This window comes from Melanerpes formicivorus, unplaced genomic scaffold (genome assembly GCF_026170545.1).
Source record: "Melanerpes formicivorus ecotype bairdi unplaced genomic scaffold, bMelFor1.0.p_v2 SCAF_89, whole genome shotgun sequence".
Lineage (NCBI taxonomy): Eukaryota > Metazoa > Chordata > Aves > Piciformes > Picidae > Melanerpes > Melanerpes formicivorus.
Window position 1 is genome coordinate 442593 of NW_027142441.1, and position 20856 is coordinate 463448.

A 20856-nucleotide genomic window follows, 5' to 3' on the forward strand; every position below is an offset into this window, starting at 1 on the left:
TCCCTTCAGGGAGTTGTAGACAGCAAGGTCTCCCCTGAGCCTCCTCTTCTCCAGGCTAAGCAACCCCAGCTCCCTCAGCCTCTCCTCACAGGGCTGTGTTCCAGACCCCTCCCCAGCTTGCTGTCATCTGCAAATTTACTGCTGATGGACTCCATGCCCTCATCCAGATCATCAATGAAGATGTTAAAGAGCACAGGGCTCAGCACTGCTCCCTGGGGCACACCACTGGTGCCTGGCTGCCAGCTGGCTGTGGCACCATTCACCACCACTCTCTGGGCTCAGCCTCCAGCCAGTTCCTAACCCATTGCAGTGTGCTCCCATCCAAGCCAGAGGCTGACACCTGGCCTGGAGTTTGCTGTAGGGGACAGTGTCCAAGGCCTTGCTGAAGCCCAGGTAGACTACATGGACTACATGGACACAGGCTCCAAGGAGCTGCAGGCAGACTCACTCCTGACAGGAGGTCCCCACGACGTGCGCCCGGCACCGGCAGCCACCCCAGGGTGCAGCACACAGCGGGCTGAGGGCTCCTCCAACGTCACACCAGCAGCCTGGCAGGCAGAGACCACAAGCCAAATGTCAGAGAGCAAACTGATAACAGTTATCACAACCCCCCACCCCCTCCACCTTGCCTGCACAAGTTAAACATCACTAAGGATTCATTTCCTATGTGCAGGGCCCCTGCAAGAGACTGAACCTCATCTCTCTTGATGTGAATCCACAAAGATCAAATCAGCTTTGCTCCTCACCCAGACAACAGCTGCCAAGGGAGGGGGTGGTGAGCAGATGTCACTGGGTAAGGACTCCCTGGAATGGGCACAGACAGGATCACCTCTACCCATCAGCTACCCAGGAAAGGGAGGATGGTGGAAAGGGTTCAATGGATTCACCACCTGGACACAGACCTAAAAACACTGTGGCTGAAAACTGTATCAGAGACCTGAGCACTGCCTGCTCAGGAGAAGAGCAAGGGAGAAGCAAATACAAGGAGAGAAAAGGACAGACAGGAGAAAAGACATCACCAGGGAGCCTGCAGGCAGCAGACCGGGAGGGGCACTCTCTCCATGTCCTAAGTTCTGCCTGCTGCACCTCATGGAGCTGAAGAGGCTGCTCAGAGAAGGACTTGGGCTTGGACTTTGGGATCTCTCCTTCCCCTCCTCCAGCAGAGGACAGCACAGCCAACAAGGATGACCTCTCCTCCACACCAAAGCAGCAGCAGCAGCCTTCCTCCACAGACCCAAACCGGCTTGGGGGTGGCAATATAATTCCTTTCCTCTTCTCTCTCCCCATTCTCCCCCTCTTGCTCTCCCCTCTTCTGTCAATAATTCCTTTCCTCTTCTCTCTCCCTCTTCTCCCTCTCTCTCCCTTTTCTTCTGTCAATATAATTCCTTTCCTCTTCTCCCTCTCTTTTTCCCTCTCTCTCTCTCCTTTCTTCTGTCAATATAATTCCTTTCCTCTTCTCTCTCCATTTTCTCTTTCCTCTCTCCCCCTTCTTCTGTCAATATAATTCCTTTCCTCTTCTCCCTCTATTTTTCCCTCTCTCTCTCCTTTCTTCTGTCAATATAATTCCTTTCTTCTTCTCTCTCCCTCTTCTCTTTCCCTCTCTCTCCCCTTTCTTCTGTCAATATAATTCCTTTCCTCTTCTCTCTCCCTCTTCTCTTTCCCTCTCTCTCTCTCCCTTCTTCTGTTAATATAATTCCTTTCCTCTTCTCTCTCCCTCTTCTCTTTCCTCTCTCTCCCTTCTGTCAATATAGTTCCTTTCCTCTCTCTCTCTCTCTTCTCTCTCTTTCCCACTCTCTCTCCCTTCTTCTGTTAATATAATTCCTTTCCTCTTCTCTCTCCCTCTTCTCCCCCTCTCTCTCTCTCTATTTCCCCCCTCTCTCTCTCCCTTCTTCTGTTCCATCCACTCTATTCTGTTCATAAATAGCCTCCAGGGCCGTTGATATTTGGGCCTCATTTGTGCCTCTAATTTCATGACAGGGGAATGTTCCAAAGAACTGAGGCCCTTTCCCTCTCCGGACCAGGACAGCCCCTCAGCCTCTTCCCCACACATGGAGCAGCTGCACTCTTTCTGCCTTCCCATCTTTGTGGCTGCCTGCTTTGTTCCTCCCTGGCAGGTGACAGGAGGCAGTGTTTTTCCAAACCCACAAGCCCTGAGCCATGCCACATTGCTCCAGATGTGCAGCAGAGCCTTTCAGAGGTGGAGCCAATGAGGTAGGATTACAACAATACCACAATGAACAACTGCAAACAACCCACAGCCCAAAATCTGCCTTAGGAAAATGATGAGGTGTGACTTCTGCAGCCTCTGCTGCTTCTCCCATGCTTAATTCATCCTACCAAACTGGCTCCCAAGGGCACAAGTGTTCACAGAACAGCACTTGCAAACTTTTAACCATGCTGGACAACACCACTGAGTGAATTTCTGGAGGACACAGGACTTGGGGCAGACACTAAAGGGCACTTCTAGTACCAAGGTCTAAGGCAGGAAGCAAAATGGCTCTCTGCTCAGCACTGCTGAGCCAACACTTAGGTTTTACCTCCCTTAGCAAACTCTTTCCACTGAAAGTGTTCTCCTGCCCCTGTGCTGGGCACTGGGGAGGCCACAGCTTGAGTGCTGGGGTCAGTTTTGGATCCCTCACTCCAAGAAGGACATTGAGAGGCTGGAGCAGGTCCAGAGAAGGGCAACAGAGCTGGGGAAGTGTCTGGAGAAGAGGGCTGGGGAGGAGCAGCTGAGGGAGCTGGGGGTGTTGAGTGTGGAGAAGAGGAGGCTGAGAGGAGACCTCATTGCTTTCTACAGCTCCCTGAGAGGAGCTGGAGCCAGGTGGGGGTCAGTCACAGGTAACAAGCAATAAGGATGAAAGAAAAAGGCCTCAGGTTGTGCCAGGGGAGGTTTAGGTTGGGTTTTAGGAAAAACTTCTTCCCTTTAAGAGTGGTCAGGCCCTGGAACAGGCTGCCCAGGGAGGTGCTGGAGTCACCATCCCTGCAAGCATTCAAAACCAAAGTGTAGCTGTGGCTGTCAGGGACATGCTTTAGCAGCAGCCTTGGTAGTGTTGGGACAATGGTTGGACTCAATGATCTCAAAGGTCCCTTTCCAACCTCAGTGATTCTCTGATTCTCTCCTAAGGAGCCCCAGCACATTACCTTGGCAGCCAAAGTAATTCTTGTCTTGGAGAGCATGAAACCCAGCTTGGCAAGTGTCACAGGAACCCCCACAAACATTTGCTTTGCAGTGGCAATGTCCATTTGCCTGGCAAGAAAGGAAGCTCATCAGACAGCTCCCAGCACCTTTTGCAGAACCTGAATCTTTCAATCCCCTCTAAGTCTAAAGAGGGAAAACAGTCAAATCTTGACACAAAAGAGCAACAGGTTGCCCAGAGAAGTGGTGGAGGCTCCAAGCCTGGCAGTGCTGAAGGCCAGGGTGGATGGGGCCTTGAGCAAGCTGGACTGGGAGGAGGCACAGGGCAGGGGGTTGGAAGTGGATGATCCTTGAGATCTATTCCAACCCCAACAACTCTATGATTCTATGATTCTGATCTAGTGTGAGGTGCCCCTGCCCATGGCAGGGGGTTGGAACTGGATGACCCTTGAGGTCCCCTCCAACCCCAACAATTCTATGGCTCTATGAGGCCTTGAGCAAGCTGGGCTGGGAAGAGGCATCCCTGTCCATGGCAGGGGGCTGGAACTGGATGATCCTGAAGATCCCTTCCAACCCAAACAATTCTATGGTTCTATGATTCTGATCTAGTGTGGGGTGTCCCTGCCCATGGCAGGGGGGTTGGAACTGGATGATCCTTGAGGTCCCTTCCAACCCCAACAATTCTATGGTTATATGATTCTATGAGGCCTTGAGCAAGCTGGGCTGAGAAGAGGCATCCCTGTCCATGGCAGGGAGCTGGAACTAGATGATCCTTGAGGTCTCATCCAACCCCAACAATTCTATGATTCTATGATTCTGATCTAGTGTGAGGTGTCCCTGCCCATGGCAGGGGGGTTGGAAGTGGATGATCCTTGAGGTCTCATCCAACCCCAACAGTTCTATAATTCTATGATTCTATGAGGCCTTGAGCAAGCTGGGCTGGGTGGAGGCATCCCTGCCCATGGCAGGGGGTTGGAGCTGCATGATCCTTGAGGTCTCATCCAACCCCAACAACTCTATGATTCTGATCTAGTGTGAGACATCCCTACCCATGGCAGGGGGTTGGAACTGGATGATCCTTGAGGTCTCTTCCAACCCCAACAATTCTACGGCTCTATGAGGCCTTGAGCAAGCTGGGCTGGGTGGAGGCATCCCTGCACAGGGCAGGGGGCTGGAACTAGATGATCCTTGAGGTCCCTTCCAACCCCAACAATTCTATGGTTCTATGATTCTGATCTAGTGTGAGGCATCCCTGCCCATGGTAGGAAGTTGGAACTGGATGATCCTTGAGGTCCCCTCCAACCCCAACAATTCTATGGCTCTATGATTCTGATCTAGTGTGAGGTGTCCCTGCCCATGGCAGGGGGTTGGAACTGGATGATCCTTGAGGTCTCTTCCAACCCCAACAACTCTATGATGCTATTATTCTGATCTAGTGTGAGGCATCCCTGCCCATGGCAGGGGATTGGAACTAGATGATCCTTGAGATCCCTTCCAACCCAAACAATTCTATGGTTCTATGATTCTGATCTAGTGTGAGGCATCCCTGCCCATGGTAGGAAGTTGGAACTGGATGATCCTTGAGGTCCCCTCCAACCCCAACAATTCTATGGTTCTATGATTCTGATCTAGTGTGAGGCATCCCTGCCCATGGTAGGAGGTTAGAACTGGATGATCCTTGAGGTCTATTCCAACCCCAACAATTCTATGGCTCTATGAGGCCTTGAGTAAGCTGGGCTGGGAGGAGGCATCTCTGCCCATGGCAGGGGGCTGGAACTGGATGATCCTTGAGGTCTCATCCAACCCCAACAACTCTGTGATGCTATTATTCTGATCTAGTGTGGGGTGTCCCTGCCCATGGCAGGGGGGTTGGAACTGGATGATCCTTGAGGTCCCTTGCAACCCTGACAATTCTATGGCTCTATGATTCTGATCTAGTGTGGGGTGTCCCTGCCCATGGCAGGGGGGTTGGAACTGGATGATCCTTGAGGTCCCTTCCAACTCTGACAATTCTATGGCTCTGTGAGGCCTTGAGCAAGCTGGGCTGGGAGGAGGCATCCCTGCCCATGGCAGGGGGTTGAAACTAGATGATCATTAAGGTGCCTTCCAACCCCAAAGCATTCTGTAGTACCTGGACACCTGCCATCTACCATCTTCAAGGAGCAGACTGGAAATCCATGAACTCAGAATGAGGACAAATGGTCAGAACTTCTGCACCTCTCCAGGACAGCCAGAACTCCTGCCTAAAACCTTTGCCTTGCCAAGGTATGTGCAAAAGAATTCATCAGTACCAGGATTTCTACCTCAACCAACTGCTACAACAATTTGCCACACAAAAATCCATTTAATACATGCCTGGCCTTACCTGCTGGCACTCTCCAACTCCACTCAGTGTTCCTCTCACATCACACTGGCAGGCTGCATAGATAAAAACAAGACAAGATGCATTTTGTCTCTCCCAAACACCTTGCAGGAAAACCAACCCACCCTCAACCTGCAGCTTTGAACCACAACCAGCTGGGGTTTACTGCTGGGAGGTTCAGAGAAGCAGATGGATACTGCCACAAGCTGGAAGAGGGGAGATTGAGACTGGAGATGGGGAAGAAATTGTTTGCAGTGAGGGTGGTGAGAGCCTGGCACAGGCTGCCCAGGGAGGTGGTGGAAGCCTCATCCCTGGAGATACTCAGGGTCAGGCTCAACAAGGTTCTGAGCAGCCTGATCTGTGGAGGATGTCCCTGCTGACTGCAGGGGGTTGGACTGGGTGAGCTTTGCAGGTCCTTCCACCCCAAACCTGTCTATGAGCCACAAGGTGAGAAGGAAAAGCAAAGTAGAAAGAATGTTGGGTGCTGAGCACTCCCCAGGAGCCAGCAGTGCCTCCTGCAGCCCTGCAGGCAGCTGGGTGCTGGGCTGCAGCCAGAGCAGTGTGGGCAGCAGGGCAGCAGAGGGGATTCTGCCCCTGGGCTCTGCTCTGCTCAGACCTCACCTCCAATCCTGCCTCCAGCTCTGGTGTCCCCAGCATGGGAAGGACACAGAGCTGCTGGAGTGAGTGCAGAGGAGGCCACAAGGATGCTCCAAGGGCTGGAGCAGCTCTGCTGGGAGCACAGGCTGAGGGAGCTGGGGCTGTGCAGCCTGGAAAGGAGAAGGCTCCAGGGGGACCTCAGAGCTGCCTGCCAGGACCTGAGGGGGTCCTACAGGAAGGATGCAGAGGAACTTTTCCTAAGGGTGTCTGGAGACAGGCCAAGGGGGAATGCTTTGAAGCTGAGAGAGAAGCTGGAGCTGAGGAAGAAGTTATTCAGTACAAGTGTGCTGAGACTCTGGACTCTGGCTGCAGAACCTCCCCTGTGGGGCCAGGCTGGGAGAGTTGGGGCTGTTCAGCCTGGACAAGAGAAGGCTGCAGGGAGACCTTAGAGCAGCCTTCCAGTACCTGAAGGGGCTCCAGGAGAGCTGGGGAGGAATTGTGACAAGGGCTGGGAGTGACAGGATGAGGGGCAACAGATTGAAGGTGGAAGAGGGGAGGTTGAGACTGGAGATGAGGAAGAAATTCTTTGCAGTGAGGATGGTGAGACTCTGGCACAGGCTGCCCAGGGAGGCTGTGGCTGCCTCCTCCCTGGAGGTGTTCAAGGCCAGGCTGGATGAGGCCTTGAGCAAGCTGGGCTGGTGGGAGGTGTCCCTGCCCATGGCCAGGGGGTTGGAGTAGATGATCCATACAAAGCCATTCTGTGATCTCATGTGTGACTGATTGACTGCTGTGTTTTGAAGGGCTCTAACCTGTGTTTAGCAGAAACGGTCTTGAGTTTGGGTTTACAATTGCTTGGAAACATTCAGATGAGCAGAGGGCTGGAGCTGCTCTCCTATGAGGACAACCTGAGAGAGTTGGGGTTGTGCAGGCTGGAGAGGAGAAGACTCCCAGGAGACCTCATTGTGGCCTTCCAGGATCTGAAGGGGGCTATCAGAAATCTGGGGAGGGACTTTTGAGGGTGTCAGGGAGTGATAGGACTGGGGGGGATGGAGCAAAACTATAAGTAGGGAGATTCAGACTGAATGTTAGGATGAAGTTCTTCCCCATGAGGGGCTGAGAGACTGGCACAGGTTGCCCAGGGAGGTGGTGGAAGCCTCCTGCCTGGAGGTGTTTGCAGCCAGGCTGGATGTGGCTGTGAGCAACCTGCTGCAGTGTGAGGTGTCCCTGCCCATGGCAGGGGGGTTGGAACTGGATGGTCCTTGGGGTCCCTTCCAGCCCTGACAATGCTGTGATTCCATGAAATGCAAGCACAGCTCTTTGGCAACACAGTATGGCAGGTCCTGGGTTCAGTGTTAAAGGCAGCAATCCTGTCTCACTTCAGTAACACCCCCAGAGGGCTGTATGAGATACACACCACTGTAACCCAGAGCACACCTTGGGCCAGCACTGCCCATGGTTCTCATTTCTAAAAGTAACTGCTGGGATCACAGAAGCACAGAGTGGGACCTCTGGAGATCATCCAGTCCAACCCCACTGCCAGGGCAGGGTCACCCAGGGCAGGGCACACAGAACACATCCAGGTGGGGTTGGAAAGCCTCCAGAGCAGGAGACTCCACAACCTCTCTGGGCAGCCTGCTCCAGGGCTCAGCACCCTCACAGAGACAAAGTTTTCCCTCCTGTTCCCCTGGCAGCTTCTCTGCTCCAGCTTGTCCCCAGTGCCCCTTGTGCTGTGCTTGGCCATCCCCGAGCAGATCCTGGCTCCAGCCCTGCACAACTTCACCCCCAGCAGTGAGGGCAGCTCTCAGGCTCCTCTGTCCCCAGCTCCCTCAGCCTGTGCTCACAGGGAGATGTTCCATGGCCTGCAGCAGCACTGTGCCTCTGTGCTGGACTCTCTCAAGCAGTTCCCTGAGGTCCTTCTTGGAGAGAGGGGCCCAGAACTGGACACAATATTCCAGATGCAGCCTCACCAGGGCAGAGTAGAGGGGGAGGAGAACCTCTCTTGATCTACTCCCCACAGCCCTTCTAATCCACTCCAGGCTGCCCTTGGCCTTCTAATGGGTCATTTGTTGTTCCAATTCAGCAGCACAACCCCCAGGCTGTTAACAGGAGCTGTGAAACTCACTGAGCACCAGAGATGGGGCACTGAGGCTGACTGTCCACAGAAGTGAACACATTCCATAAGCCAAAGAATTATGCCATGAAGAAGCTGTACCTGTGCATCCCTCAGGGTTTTCTTTGGCCAGGTTCCAGTACAAGGGCTTGCATTTACTACATGTAGGACCTTCAACGTGCTGAAGACATTGACAGAAGCCCTGGTGACAGAAAGCAGTTAAAATGGGTTCATTTGTTCCATGAAGACACACTGCTGGGAATGGCCTGAACCAGTGAAGAGCTGAGGCAGCTGACTGCCTCACACAGCTGCAGGGAGGCTGAGGCTGCTGAAACAGATTTGTCTGTCTCACACCATCAGCAGAGGATTGTTGCACCTTGCATTCATCTTCCATGTCTGACTTACTCTCTCTGTGCCAACTTACATCCTTTCCAATTCTCTTATAGCCTTTTTAAGAGCTGCTTTTAGGTATTAACTGCACTGAACAAAGGTTAAAAGCAACTTTATTTCAATACAATCATTCCTTCTGAGAGTTACTCCTTCCTTTGCTGGTGGGAGATACACATGAGCCTACAGAGATGCTTCTTCCACTGCTCAGACTTGCTCCTTTTCATATCTACTCCTTCCTTTGCTGGTGGGAGATTCACATGAGCCTACAGAGATGCTTCTTCCACTGCTCAGACTTACTCCTTCTGATAGTTACTCCTTCCTTTGCTGGTGGGAGATTCACATTGGCCTACAGACATGCTTCTTACACTGCTCAGACTGATTCCCTCTGATATTTTCTCCTTCCTTTGCTGGTGGAAGACACACACAGCTGTACACATGAGCCTACACAGATGCTCCTTCCACTGCTCAGAAGTATTATTCCTTTTGACATTTACTCCTTCCTTTGATGGTGGAAGAGAGACATAGCTGGACACATGAGCCTACAGAGATGCTGCTTCTACAGCTCAGACTTATTTCTTCTCATATTTACTCCTTCCTCTGTTGGTGGAAGACACACACAGCTGTATACCTGAGCCTACACAGATACTCCTTCTACTGCTCAGAATTATTCCTTCTCATATTGACTCCTTCCTTTGTTAGTGGAAGATAGACTTAGCTGGCCTACAGAGGTGCTCCTTCCACTGCTCAGAATTATTCCTTCTCATATCTACTCCTTCCTTTGATGGTGGAAGACAGACACAGCTGGACACATGACCCTAAGGAAATGCTGATTCTACTGCTCAGACTTATTCCTTCTCATATTGACTCCTTCCTCTGTTGGTGGAAGACACACACAGCTGTACACCTGAGCCTACACAGACACTTCTTCCACTGCTCAGAATTATTCCTTCTCATATTGACTCCTTCCTTTGTTAGTGGAAGATAGACTTAGCTGGACACATGAGCCTACAGAGATGCTGCTTCTACTGCTCAGACTTAGTCCTTTTGACATTTACTCCTTCCTTTGATGGTGGAAGAGAGACATAGCTGGACACATGAGCCTACAGAGGTGCTCCTTCCACTGCTCAGAATTATTCCTTCTCATATCTACTCCTTCCTTTGATGGTGGAAGACAGACATAGCTGGACACATGAGCCTACAGAGATGCTTCTTCCACTGCTCAGACTTACTCCTTCTCATATTTACTCCTTCCTTTGTTGGTGGAAGACACACATAGCTGGACACCTGAGCCTACAGAGACGCTTCTTCCACTGCTCAGAATTATTCCTTCTCATATTGACTCCTTCCTTTGATGGTATAACATACACACAGCTGGACACCTGAGCCTACACAGACACTTCTTGCACTGCTCAGAATTATTACTTTTCATATTTACTCCTTCCTTTGATGGTGGAAGTTACACACAGCTGGACACCTGAGCCTACAGAGGTGCTCCTTCCACTGCTCAGAATTATTCCTTCTCATATTGACTCCTTCCTTTGTTAGTGGAAGATAGACTTAGCTGGACACATGAGCCTACAGAGATGCTGCTTCTACTGCTCAGACTTACTCCTTCTCATATTTACTCCTTCCTTTCTCGGTGGAAGACACACACAGCTGGACACACGAGCCTAAGGAGATGCTTCTTCTACTGCTCAGACTGATTCCTTCTCATAGTTACTCCTTCCTCTGCTGGTGGAAGACACACACAGCTGTACACCTGACCCTACACAGACACTTCTTGCACTGCTCAGAATTATTCCTTCTCATATTTACTCCTTCCTTTGTTAGTGGAAGATAGACTTAGCTGGACACCTGAGCCTACAGAGATGCTGCTTCTACTGCTCAGAATTATTCCTTTTCATATTTACTCCTTCCTCTGTTGGTAGAAGACACACACAGCTGGACACATGAGCCTACACAGATGCTCCTTCCACTGCTCAGAAGTATTATTCCTTTTGACATTTACTCCTTCCTTTGATGGTGGAAGAGAGACATAGCTGGACACCTGAGCCTACAGAGATGCTGCTTCTACTGCTCAGACTTATTCCTTCTCATATTTACTCCTTCCTCTGTTGGTGGAAGACACACACAGCTGTACACCTAAGCCTACACAGATACTCCTTCCACTGTTCAGAATTATTCCTTCTCATATTGACTCCTTCCTTTGTTAGTGGAAGATAGACTTAGCTGGACACATGAGCCTACAGAGATGCTGCTTCTACTGCTCAGACTTAGTCCTTCTCATATTGACTCCTTCCTTTGCTGGTGGAAGAGAGACATAGCTGGACACATGAGCCTACAGAGGTGCTCCTTCCACTGCTCAGACTGATTCCTTCTCATATTGACTCCTTCCTTTGCTGGTGGAAGAGAGACATAGCTGGACACATGAGCCTACAGAGATGCTGCTTCTACTGCTCAGACTTACTCCTTCTCATATTTACTCCTTCCTCTGTTGGTGGAAGGCACACACATCTGTATACCTAAGCCTACACAGATACTCCTTCCACTGCTCAGACATTCCTTTTCATATTTACTCCTTCCTTTGCTGGTGGAAGAGAGACATAGCTGGACACATGAGCCTACGGAGATGCATCTTCCACTGCTCAGAATTATTACTCCTTTTGATATTTACTCCTTCCTCTGTTGGTGGAAGACACACACAGCTGTATACTTAAGCCTACACTTCTTGCACTGCTCAGAATTATTCCTTCTCATATTTATTCCTTCCTTTGATGGTGGAAGAGAGAGACAGCTGGACACCTGAGCCTACACAGATGCTCCTTCCACTGCTCACAATTATTCCTTTTCATATTGACTCCTTCCTTTGTTGGTGGAAGACACACACAGCTGTACACCTGAGCCTACACAGACATTTCTTCCACTGCTCAGAATTATTCCTTTTCATATTGACTCCTTCCTTTGATGGTGGAAGACACACACAGCTGTACACCTGAGCCTACACAGATGCTCCTTCCACTGCTCAGAATTATTCCTTCTCATATTGACTCCTTCCTTTGACGGTGGAAGACACACACAGCTGGACACATGAGCCTACAGAGACTCTTCTTCCACTGCTCAGAATTATTCCTTCTCATATTGACTTCTTCCTTTGATGGTATAAGATACACACAGCTATATAGCTGAGCCTACAGAGATGCTTCTTCCACTGCTCAGACTTAGCCTCTAGATCTTCTTCACTACACACTGAGCAATGAGTGTGGTTTCTCTGCTGTATTACAGCCAAGAGCACTGAAAGAGGAACAGCCACACAGAGGGAATTCCTGTGTGCAGAATAAATTGGGGCTGAGCTGGCCTGTTGGAATGGGCTGCCCAGGGAGGTGGTGGAGTCCCCATCCCTGGAGGTGTTCAAGAGGGGATTGGATGCGGCACTTGGTGCTATGGTTTAGTCATGAGGTCTGTGGTGACAGGTTGGGCTTGGTGATCTTTGAGGTCTCTTCCAACCTTGGTGTTGCTGTGTGTGTGATTCTGTGTGAAACTAGATGCAGAAGATCTGTGAGACATGCAGAGGCTTCTATGCACATCTCATGCCTAGATTAGTATCCTAGCACACCAAGGAGACACCAAGAGGATGCATATTCATACACAGAAGATAAACCCTCAACCCCACCAGCTAATTGCTCTGATACAAGCAAAGAACCAAACACAAAGTTGCTTTCTCTGCTTAACTCCACTCCTTTACTTATTTGCATGAGTAAATAAACCCCTGCAATTCTTTCAGACTCCAGGCCTTGGGCAATGGACTGAATGTCCTGAGCAAAGACACAAGTTAGCTGCCATGGGAGGATACTTACAGAAGGAGAAGCAAGGCTCCCTGAGGGGTCACACTCACTGCTGACACCTTGAAGAAATTGGAAGAAAAAGAACAACAGAGCAATGATCACAGAATCACAGAATCACAGCATCACCAAGGTTGGAAGAGACCTCAAAGATCACCAAGTCCAACCTGGCACCACAGACCTCATGACTAAACCATGGCACCAAGTGCCACATCCAATCCCCTCTGGAACAGCTCCAGGGATGGGGACTCCACCACCTCCCTGGGCAGCACATCCCAATGGATAACAACTCTCTCAGGGAAGAATTTTCTCCTCACCTCCAACCTAAACCTCCCCTGGCACAGCTTGAGACTGTGTCCTCTTGTTCTGCTGCTGCTTGCCTGGGAGAAGAGACCAACCCCCACCTGGCTACAACCTCCCTTCAGGGAGTTGCAGAGAGCAAGAAGGTCTCCCCTGAGCCTCCTCTTCTCCAGGCTAAGCAACCCCAGCTCCCTCAGCCTCTCCTCCCAGGGCTGTGCTCCAGACTCCTCCCCAGCTTTGTTGCCCTTCTGCATGCTGTGGTGGGAAGGGAGCAGCCCAGCCTGCTGCTGCTGCTGTTTGAAGTCATCATCTGCAGCATGGAGGCAGATCTGAAGCTCATTTGCTGCTGCTGCTGCAGGCAGAGCTGCTCTCTCTGCTCCTGCCTTTTAGAACTAAAGAGAAGCTTGATTCCTGTGGTGGGCCCTCCTAGCATAAACCTGCCAGAGCAGCTCAGCTGAAAGCAACTGCAGCTGGATTGACAAGCACAACTACAATCTAAAATGTGGAATGCAATGAATATGTACAAAACAGACAAGGTTTACATATAGATACCATTTATAACCAGCACAAGAACCCCCCCAGGACAAAACCAGGGGGCTACAAATAGCTTCCCCTTCCCTGCTCCTTTCCCCCCTGTGCAAGGCAAAGGAAAGAGGACAGCAGAGAGCAGGCTCTTAGGACTTAGCCACAAGAAGAACACAGCCAAGGTCAGAAAAGCCAGCAGAAGCAGCAGAGCCAGCAGAGCAAAGGAGAGAAGAAAGAGAGAGTTAGAATCACAGAATGATTTGGATTGGAAGGGACCTTAGAGATCCTTGTGTTCCAACCCCCTGCCATGGGCAGGGACACCTTCTACCAGCCCAGCTTGCTCAAGGCCTCATCCCACCTGGCATTAACAGCTCCAGGGAAGGGACACCCATGACCTCCCTGGGCAACCTGTTCCAGTGTCTCATCAGAAGCACAAGTCCTGTGAGGAGAGGCTGAGGGAGCTGGGGTTGCTTAGCCTGGAGAAGAGGAGGCTCAGGGGAGACCTCATTGCTCTCTGCATCTCCCTGCAGGGAGGTTGGAGCCAGGTGGGGGTTGGTCTCTTCTCCCAGGCAAGCAGCACCAGAACAAGAGGACACAGTCTCAAGCTGTGCCAGGGGAAGTTTAGGCTGGAGGGGAGGAGAAAGTTCTTCCCTGAGAGTGTTGTTATCCATTGGGATGTGCTGCCCAGGGAGGTGGTGGAGTCCCCATCCCTGGAGGTGTTCAAGAGGGGATTGGATGTGGCACTTGGAGCCATGATTTAATTGTCAGGAGGTGTTGGGTGATAGGTTGGCATTGATGATCTCTGAGGTCTCTTCCAAGCTGGTTGACTCTGTGATTCTCTGATTCAGCCCTTACCATGATTTTCCCTTTTGCACCCAGTGGTGATTTGTTTACCTCCTATCACTTTCTGCTCAAGATCTGTGGAAATTTTGTCCTAGGCACAGCCTGAAGCTACCACAGCTCCCTAGGGCTGGTAGCAAAGCCTGTAAACAACTCAGTGCTGTGGAGTGGGGACAGAATGCAGCACGAGGAGGTGGCCCCTGCTGTAGATGATGGGTTTGGAAGCTCCAGTGTTTATCTTTCTCTGACACTTGACTTCCTAGCAAGCTCCACATTTTTTCCAGGCATCTTTGAAATAAACACAAGAAAGGCAGAAGGCCTTGGCTGAGGCAGAAGGAGGAACCCAAGGGGGAAGCAGGAACATGAGAGTGGGAAGGCAGGCCAGAGTCTGTTTGACATTCCTCTCTCTGTCAGTATGAAATCCCAGGGATTCACTGCAACACTTGGGCTGCACCTGCAGTAGCTGAGACTCCCAGGTGGGCTCCCACTCATGTACCTGGAAAGAGTGACCCTGTGTGACACCCAGCATCATTTCAGTCCAGTGACATGTCTGTGGTGCAGCTGTTGGCCTAGAATAGTGGTAACTGCAGGGGAAGCTCCAGCCTGCAGGAGGTGCTCCAGTCTGAGTGGACTTTTAGACTCACACCCTTCAGGAGGTGTGTGTGTGATGTGCTGATGGCTGCAGGCCACTGGTGCCAGCTTATGGAATTAAGATTGACAACTTGAATCAGGCTGGAAGGGATCCAGGGGGTGCTGATTGACAGCTGCCTGAACATGAGCCAGCAGTGTGCCCAGGGGGCCAAGAAGGCCAAGGGCATCCTGGCCTGCATCAGGGAGAGTGTGGCCAGCAGGAGCAGGGAGGTCATTCTGCCCTGTGCTCAGCACTGCTGAGGCCACACCTTGAGTCCTGTGTCCAGCTCTGGGCTCCTCAGTTTAAGAAGGACATTGAGAAGCTTGAAGGTGTCCAGAGAAGGGCAAGAAAGCTGGGGAGGGGTCTGGAGCACAGCCCTGTGAGGAGAGGCTGAGGGAGCTGGGGTTGCTTAGCCTGGAGAAGAGGAGGCTCAGGGGAGACCTTCTTGCTCTCTTGATTGGCCACTGGGATGTGCTGCCCAGGGAGGTGGTGGAGTCCCCATCCCTGGAGGTGTTCAAGAGGGGATTGGATGTGGCACTTGGAGCCATGGTTTAGTTGTCAGGAGGTGTTAGGTACTGGGTCATAGGTTGGACTTGATGATCTCTGAGGCCTTTTCCAACCTGGATGATTCTATGATTCTATGCTGCATTGGTTCCCATTTCCACAGCAGCTGATTAACAGAACAAGCTGTGAGCTTCAGCAGCTTTCAGCACTCCCCCTGCCTGTCTCTGATTACTTTCATCTATCTCTAACCACTCTTTGTCATTTGCAATTTGTTTTCCCATGCTCTTTTAAGCTTCTGTGTCACTCTTCAGCCTTTGATGGTAGAAGTTCAAATGCATTCAGCACAGCTTTGATCTGCTTCAGACTGCTACCTGATTCAGGCCAACCCACACAAATATATAATGGTTAGGGTTCTGTGCTCAGGCAGCCCAGAGTGCAAAGAAGAGCCTGGGCTGCAGCCAGAGCAGTGTGGGCAGCAGGGCAGCAGAGGGGATTCTGCCCCCTGACTCTGCTCTGCTGAGACCTCACCTCCAACCCTGCCTCCAGTTCTGGTGTCCCCAGCAGGAGAAGGACACAGAGCTGCTGGAGTGAGTGCAGAGGAGGCCACAAGGATGCTCCAAGGGCTGGAGCAGCTCTGCTGTGAGCACAGGCTGAGGGAGCTGGGGGGGTTCAGCCTGGAGAGGAGAAGGCTCCAAGGGGACCTCAGAGCTGCCTGCCAGGAGCTGAAGGGATCCTGCAGGAAGGCTGCAGAGAGACTTCTCCTGAGGGTGTCTGGAGCCAGGCCACGCGGGAATGGTTTGAAGCTGAGGCAGAGCAAGGTTAGACTGGAACTGAGAAAGTTGCTCGTCAGTGTGAGGGTGGTGAGAGTCTGGAATTAGGCTGCCCAGGCAGGCTGTGAACATCTCCTTCCTGGAGGTGTTCATGGCCAGGTTGGATGAGGCCCTGAGACCCATGAGGGTGGTGAGACATGGCGACAGGTGTCCCAGTAAAGCTGTGGAGGCTCCAAGCCTGGAAGTGTTGAAATCAAGGCTGGCTGAGGCCTTGAGCAAGCTGCTGTAGTAAGAGGCATCCCTGCCCATGGCAGGGAGATTGGACCTAGATGACCTCCAAGGTCCATTCTCTGACTCTGTGATTTCACTATAGAGCCCAAGAGTCCCTTGCCCCCTAAGTGCTGTGAGCATTGTTTTGGCCTCTGCAAAACCAGCACCTGAAAAGCTGCCCTGGCTCTGGGGACCTGTTTGGTGCTGCAGATGCAGAAGGCAGACTCACCTAGACAGGCAGGGAAGGAGTGGTGGCCAGGCTGGCATCTGTCACACTGCTCTCCAGCTACTCCAGAGCGACAAAGACACCTCCCAGAAACATCACAGACCTCAGGCTGGGATCCCAACAGGTTACAGTCACAGGCTGGAAATGAGGAGAGAGATTTCAGGGGAGGAGAGAAGGTGGGGGGCAAAGGGAAAGGGTAACAGGGAGAGGGAAAGGGAGAGGGGAAAAGGGCTGCACAGGAACACATCCAGACAGGGCTGGGAAGGCTCCAGAGAAGGAGACTCCACAACCTCTCTGGGCAGCCTGCTCCAGGGCTCTGGGACCCTCACAGGGAAGAAGTTGAGGTGGAACATCCTGTGCTGCAGCTTACATCCACTGCTTCTTGTCCTATCCCAGGGTGCAGCTGAGCAGAGCCTGTCCCTGTCCCCTCCCTCCTGACCCCCAGCCATTGATAGATATTGATCAGATCCCTCTCAGTCTTCTCCTCTCAACACTAAACACCCCCAGGGCTCTCAGCCTCTCCTTCCCAGGCAGTGCTGCAGTCCCTCCAGCATCCTTGCAGCCCTCCCTTGGACTCTCCCCAGCAGATCCCTGTCCCTCCTGAGCTGGGGAGCCCAGAGCTGGATGCAATATTCCAGGTGAGGTCTCCCCAGGGCAGAGCAGAGGGGGAGGAGAACCTCCCTGGCTCTGCTGGCCACACTCCTCTGCTGCACCCCAGGACCCCATTGGCCTTCTTGGCCCCCAGGGCACATTGCTGTCCCATGTTGCAGTGTTGGCAGTGTTGCAGCCTGGAGCTGCTGTCTCAGCTGGAGGCCAAGGCTGGCACTGCCTGCAGAGCACAGCCCTGAGCAGCAAGGGAATGATGGCACTTACGCAGGCAGCAGGGGCCGAAACGTCCTGGGCTGCAGCCAGCTGCTAGGTACAACAGGGAAGGAAAGGAAAAGAAAGGAACACAATGGGTGCATAACAATCCATCAGTCTTCCCCAGATCAGTCCCACTGGAGTGCTTCACAGAAACATGGCAACATCATAGAATCAGAGAATCAACAAGGTTGGAAAACACCTCAAAGATCATCAGGTGCAAGCTACCACCCAACACCTTCTGAGTAACTAAACCATGGCTCCAAGTGCCACATCCAAGCTCCTCTTGAACACCTCCAGGGATGGAGACTCCACCACCTCCCTGGGCAGCACATTCCAGTGACTAATGACTCTCTCAGGGAAGAACTTTCTCCTCACCTCCAGCCTAAACCTCCCCTGGTGCATCCTGAGACTGTCCCCCCTTGTTCTGGTGCTGCTTGCCTGGGAGAAGAGGTCAACCCCTTCCTGGCTACAACCTCCCTTCAGGGAGTTGGAGAGGGCAATGAGGGCACCCCAAGCCTCCTCTTCTCCAGGCTAAGCAACCCCAGCTCCCTCAGCCTCTCCTCACAGGGCTGTGCTCCAGACCCCTCCCCAGCCTTGTTGCCCTTCTCTGGACACCTTCCAGCATCTCAATCTCTTTCCTAACCTGAGGAGCCCAGAGCTGGACACAGGACTCAAGGTGTGGCCTCAGCAGTGCTGAGCACAGGGCAGAATGACCTCCTGACAAGAGCAAAGGCTCTCTGCAAGATCAATACCAAGAGGGGCAAAATTGCCACAGAAATGCCCATGGAAGAGCAGGCACCACTGGCAACATGGGGAAAACAGGGACAGGAGGGGCAAAAACACACCAAGAACTTGCCTGTTATGTCTCCAGCCATAGCATCTGGTGGGTTTGGAGAAGTGGAAGGCTGTGCAGCAATGTCTTTAAAAGAAAAGCAGCAATGAGGTGTGTGTGAAACAGACACATCCAGTTCATTAACAGGCCTGACAAACAACAACCCAGCAAGGGTGGTTCTGACCTGGCTGCAGCAAGCAGCTTCCCCTGCATCTCATCCCACTCAGAACCCTACAACCATGGAATGGCTTAGGTAGGAAGGGACCTCAGAGATCATCCACTCCAAACTCCCTGCCATGAGGGGGGCACACCTCTCAACTAGCCCAGGTTGCTCAAGGCCTCATCCAACCTGGCCTTGAACACCCCCAGGGAGGAGGCAGCCACAGCCTCCCCAGGCAGCCTATGCCACAGTCTCACCACTCTCTGTTGAGGAACTTCTTCCTCAGCTCCTTTCTAACCCTGCTCCCTGGAGTCTCCATCCCTGTAGCTGTTCAGGAAACCTGTGGCCATGGTGGTGCTGGGTTGATGTTGGACTGGATGATCTTAGAGGGCTTTCCCAGCCCAAACAACTCTGTGATTCCATGATTCTATGTTCCACTTCCCAGTCCAAGTGGTCTTTGTACCTAAATCACCCCAAGACCTTGTTAAACCATTTCTCCAGGGCTTTAGGACTGGAGTTCATGTGATACTGAGAGCCAGGCTGTAGCCTCCACATCTTAGATGAGCCCAGAGCTGTGAGGCTTTAGTTAGAATAAACCTTTATTTAGAATAAACCAAACCAGGTTGGAAGAGACCTTCAAGATCATCGTGTCCAACCTATCAACCAATCCAACACCACCTAAACAACTAACCCATGGCACCAAGCACCCCAGCAAGTCTCCTCCTGAACACCTCCAGGGATGGTGACTCAACCACCTCCCTGGGCAGCTCATCCCAATGGCCAATCTCTCTCTCTGTGTAGAACTTCTTCCTAACCTCCAACCTGAATCTCCCCTGGTGCAGCCTGAGACTGTGTCCTCTTGTTCTGGTGCTGGGTGCCTGGGAGAAGAGACCAACCCCCACCTGGCTACAACCTCCCTTCAGGGAGTTGGAGAGAGCAAGAAGGTCTCCCCTGAGCCTCCTCTTCTCCAGGCTAAGCAACCCCAGCTCCCTCAGCCTCTCCTCACAGGGCTGTGCTCCAGACCCCTCCCCAGCTTTCTTGCCCTTCTCTGGACACCTTCCAGCAACTCAACCTCCTTCCTAAACTGAGGAGCCCAGAACTGGACACAGGACTCAAGGTGTGGCCTCAGCAGTGCTGAGCACAGGGCACAAGGACTTCCCTGCTCCTGCTGGCCACACTCTTCCTGATGCAGGCCAGGATGCCATTGGCCCTCTTGGCTGCCTGGGCACACTGCAGGCTCATGTTCAGCCTACCATCAACCAGCACCCCCAGGTCCCTCTCTGCCTGGCTGCTCTCAGCCACTCTGACCCAGCCTGTAGCACTGCCTGGGGTTGCTGTGGCCAATGTGCAGAACCTGGCACTTGGATGTGTTCAATCTGCTGCCCTTGGCCTCTGCCCATCTGTCCAGCCTGTCCAGGTCCCTCTGCAGAGCCTCTCTACCCTCCAGCAGATCAACTCCTGCCCCCAGCTTGGTGTCATCTGCAAATTCACTGCTGATGGACTCAATGTCCTCATCCAGATCATCAATGAAGATGTTAAAGAGCACAGGGCCCAGCACTGCTCCCTGGGGCACACCACTGGTGCCTGGCTGCCAGCTGGCTGTGGCACCATTCACCACCACTCTCTGGGCTCAGCCTCCAGCCAGTTCCTAACCCAGCTCAGAGAGCTGCTGTCCCAGCCAGGGGCTGACAGCTTGGCCAGGAGTTTGCTATGGGGGATGGTGTCAAAGGCCTTGCTGAGGTCCAGGCAGACCATATCCACAGCCTGCCCCACATCCACCAGGCAGTCACCTGGGCATGGAAGGAGATCAGGTTGGTCAGGCAGGACCTGCCCTTCCTAAATCCATGCTGGCTGGGCCTGATCCCTTGGCCATCCTGTGAGTGCTGTGTGATTGCACTCAGGATGACTGTTCCATGATCTTGCCTGGCACTGAGGTCAGGCTGACAGGCCTGGAATTCCCTGGCTCATCCAATCAGCCCTGCTTGTGGATGGGCACAACGTTGGCAGCTTCCAGTCCTCTGGGACCTCTCCAGTGAGCCAGGACTGCTGGAAAATGATGGAGAGTGGCTTGGCCAGCTCCTCTGCCTGCAGCAGGCTGCAGCAGTGTCTCTGATTTCCAAGTAGCCATTGTCCTGTACAACAAACCAGGCTGCCTTCAGGGCTGTGAGCATTTATCAGCCTATGGAAACAGCTGGAGCTGCAGGGCCAGATGTTGTACCCAAGGCAAGGGGTAAGGGACACTGTTAATTCTTTACTGCACATTCAAAACATGGGGAAGGAGGCATTTGGATTGGAGTACTTACAGACACAGAATGGATAAGCATAGAATCCATCAGCACAACCTTCACACTCTTCTCCCTGGAAGTTCAGCTTACACAAGCAGCGGCCAGAGCCTTCCTCACAGCCCTCTGCACGCTCCCAGGGGCAACTGCAGGCTGAGGAAGGATCAGCAGTTAGCACTCTTGGGAAAAGAAGTAATCTGCCTCTCCCAGCAGAGCAC

General features: G+C 52.3%; 1 protein-coding gene across 1 annotated transcript in view; it reads right to left on the reverse strand.

The window, feature by feature from the left end:
• The window catches only part of LAMA3 (laminin subunit alpha 3), a 192782-nt gene that overhangs the window by 127308 nt on the left and 44618 nt on the right, over window positions 1-20856 (reverse strand). The window contains 8 exon segments of the mRNA XM_068165489.1: window positions 449-548; window positions 3142-3247; window positions 5502-5554; window positions 8308-8407; window positions 12450-12496; window positions 16504-16638; window positions 18221-18283; window positions 20660-20791. Coding sequence (XP_068021590.1) covers window positions 449-548; window positions 3142-3247; window positions 5502-5554; window positions 8308-8407; window positions 12450-12496; window positions 16504-16638; window positions 18221-18283; window positions 20660-20791 — 736 coding nt within the window.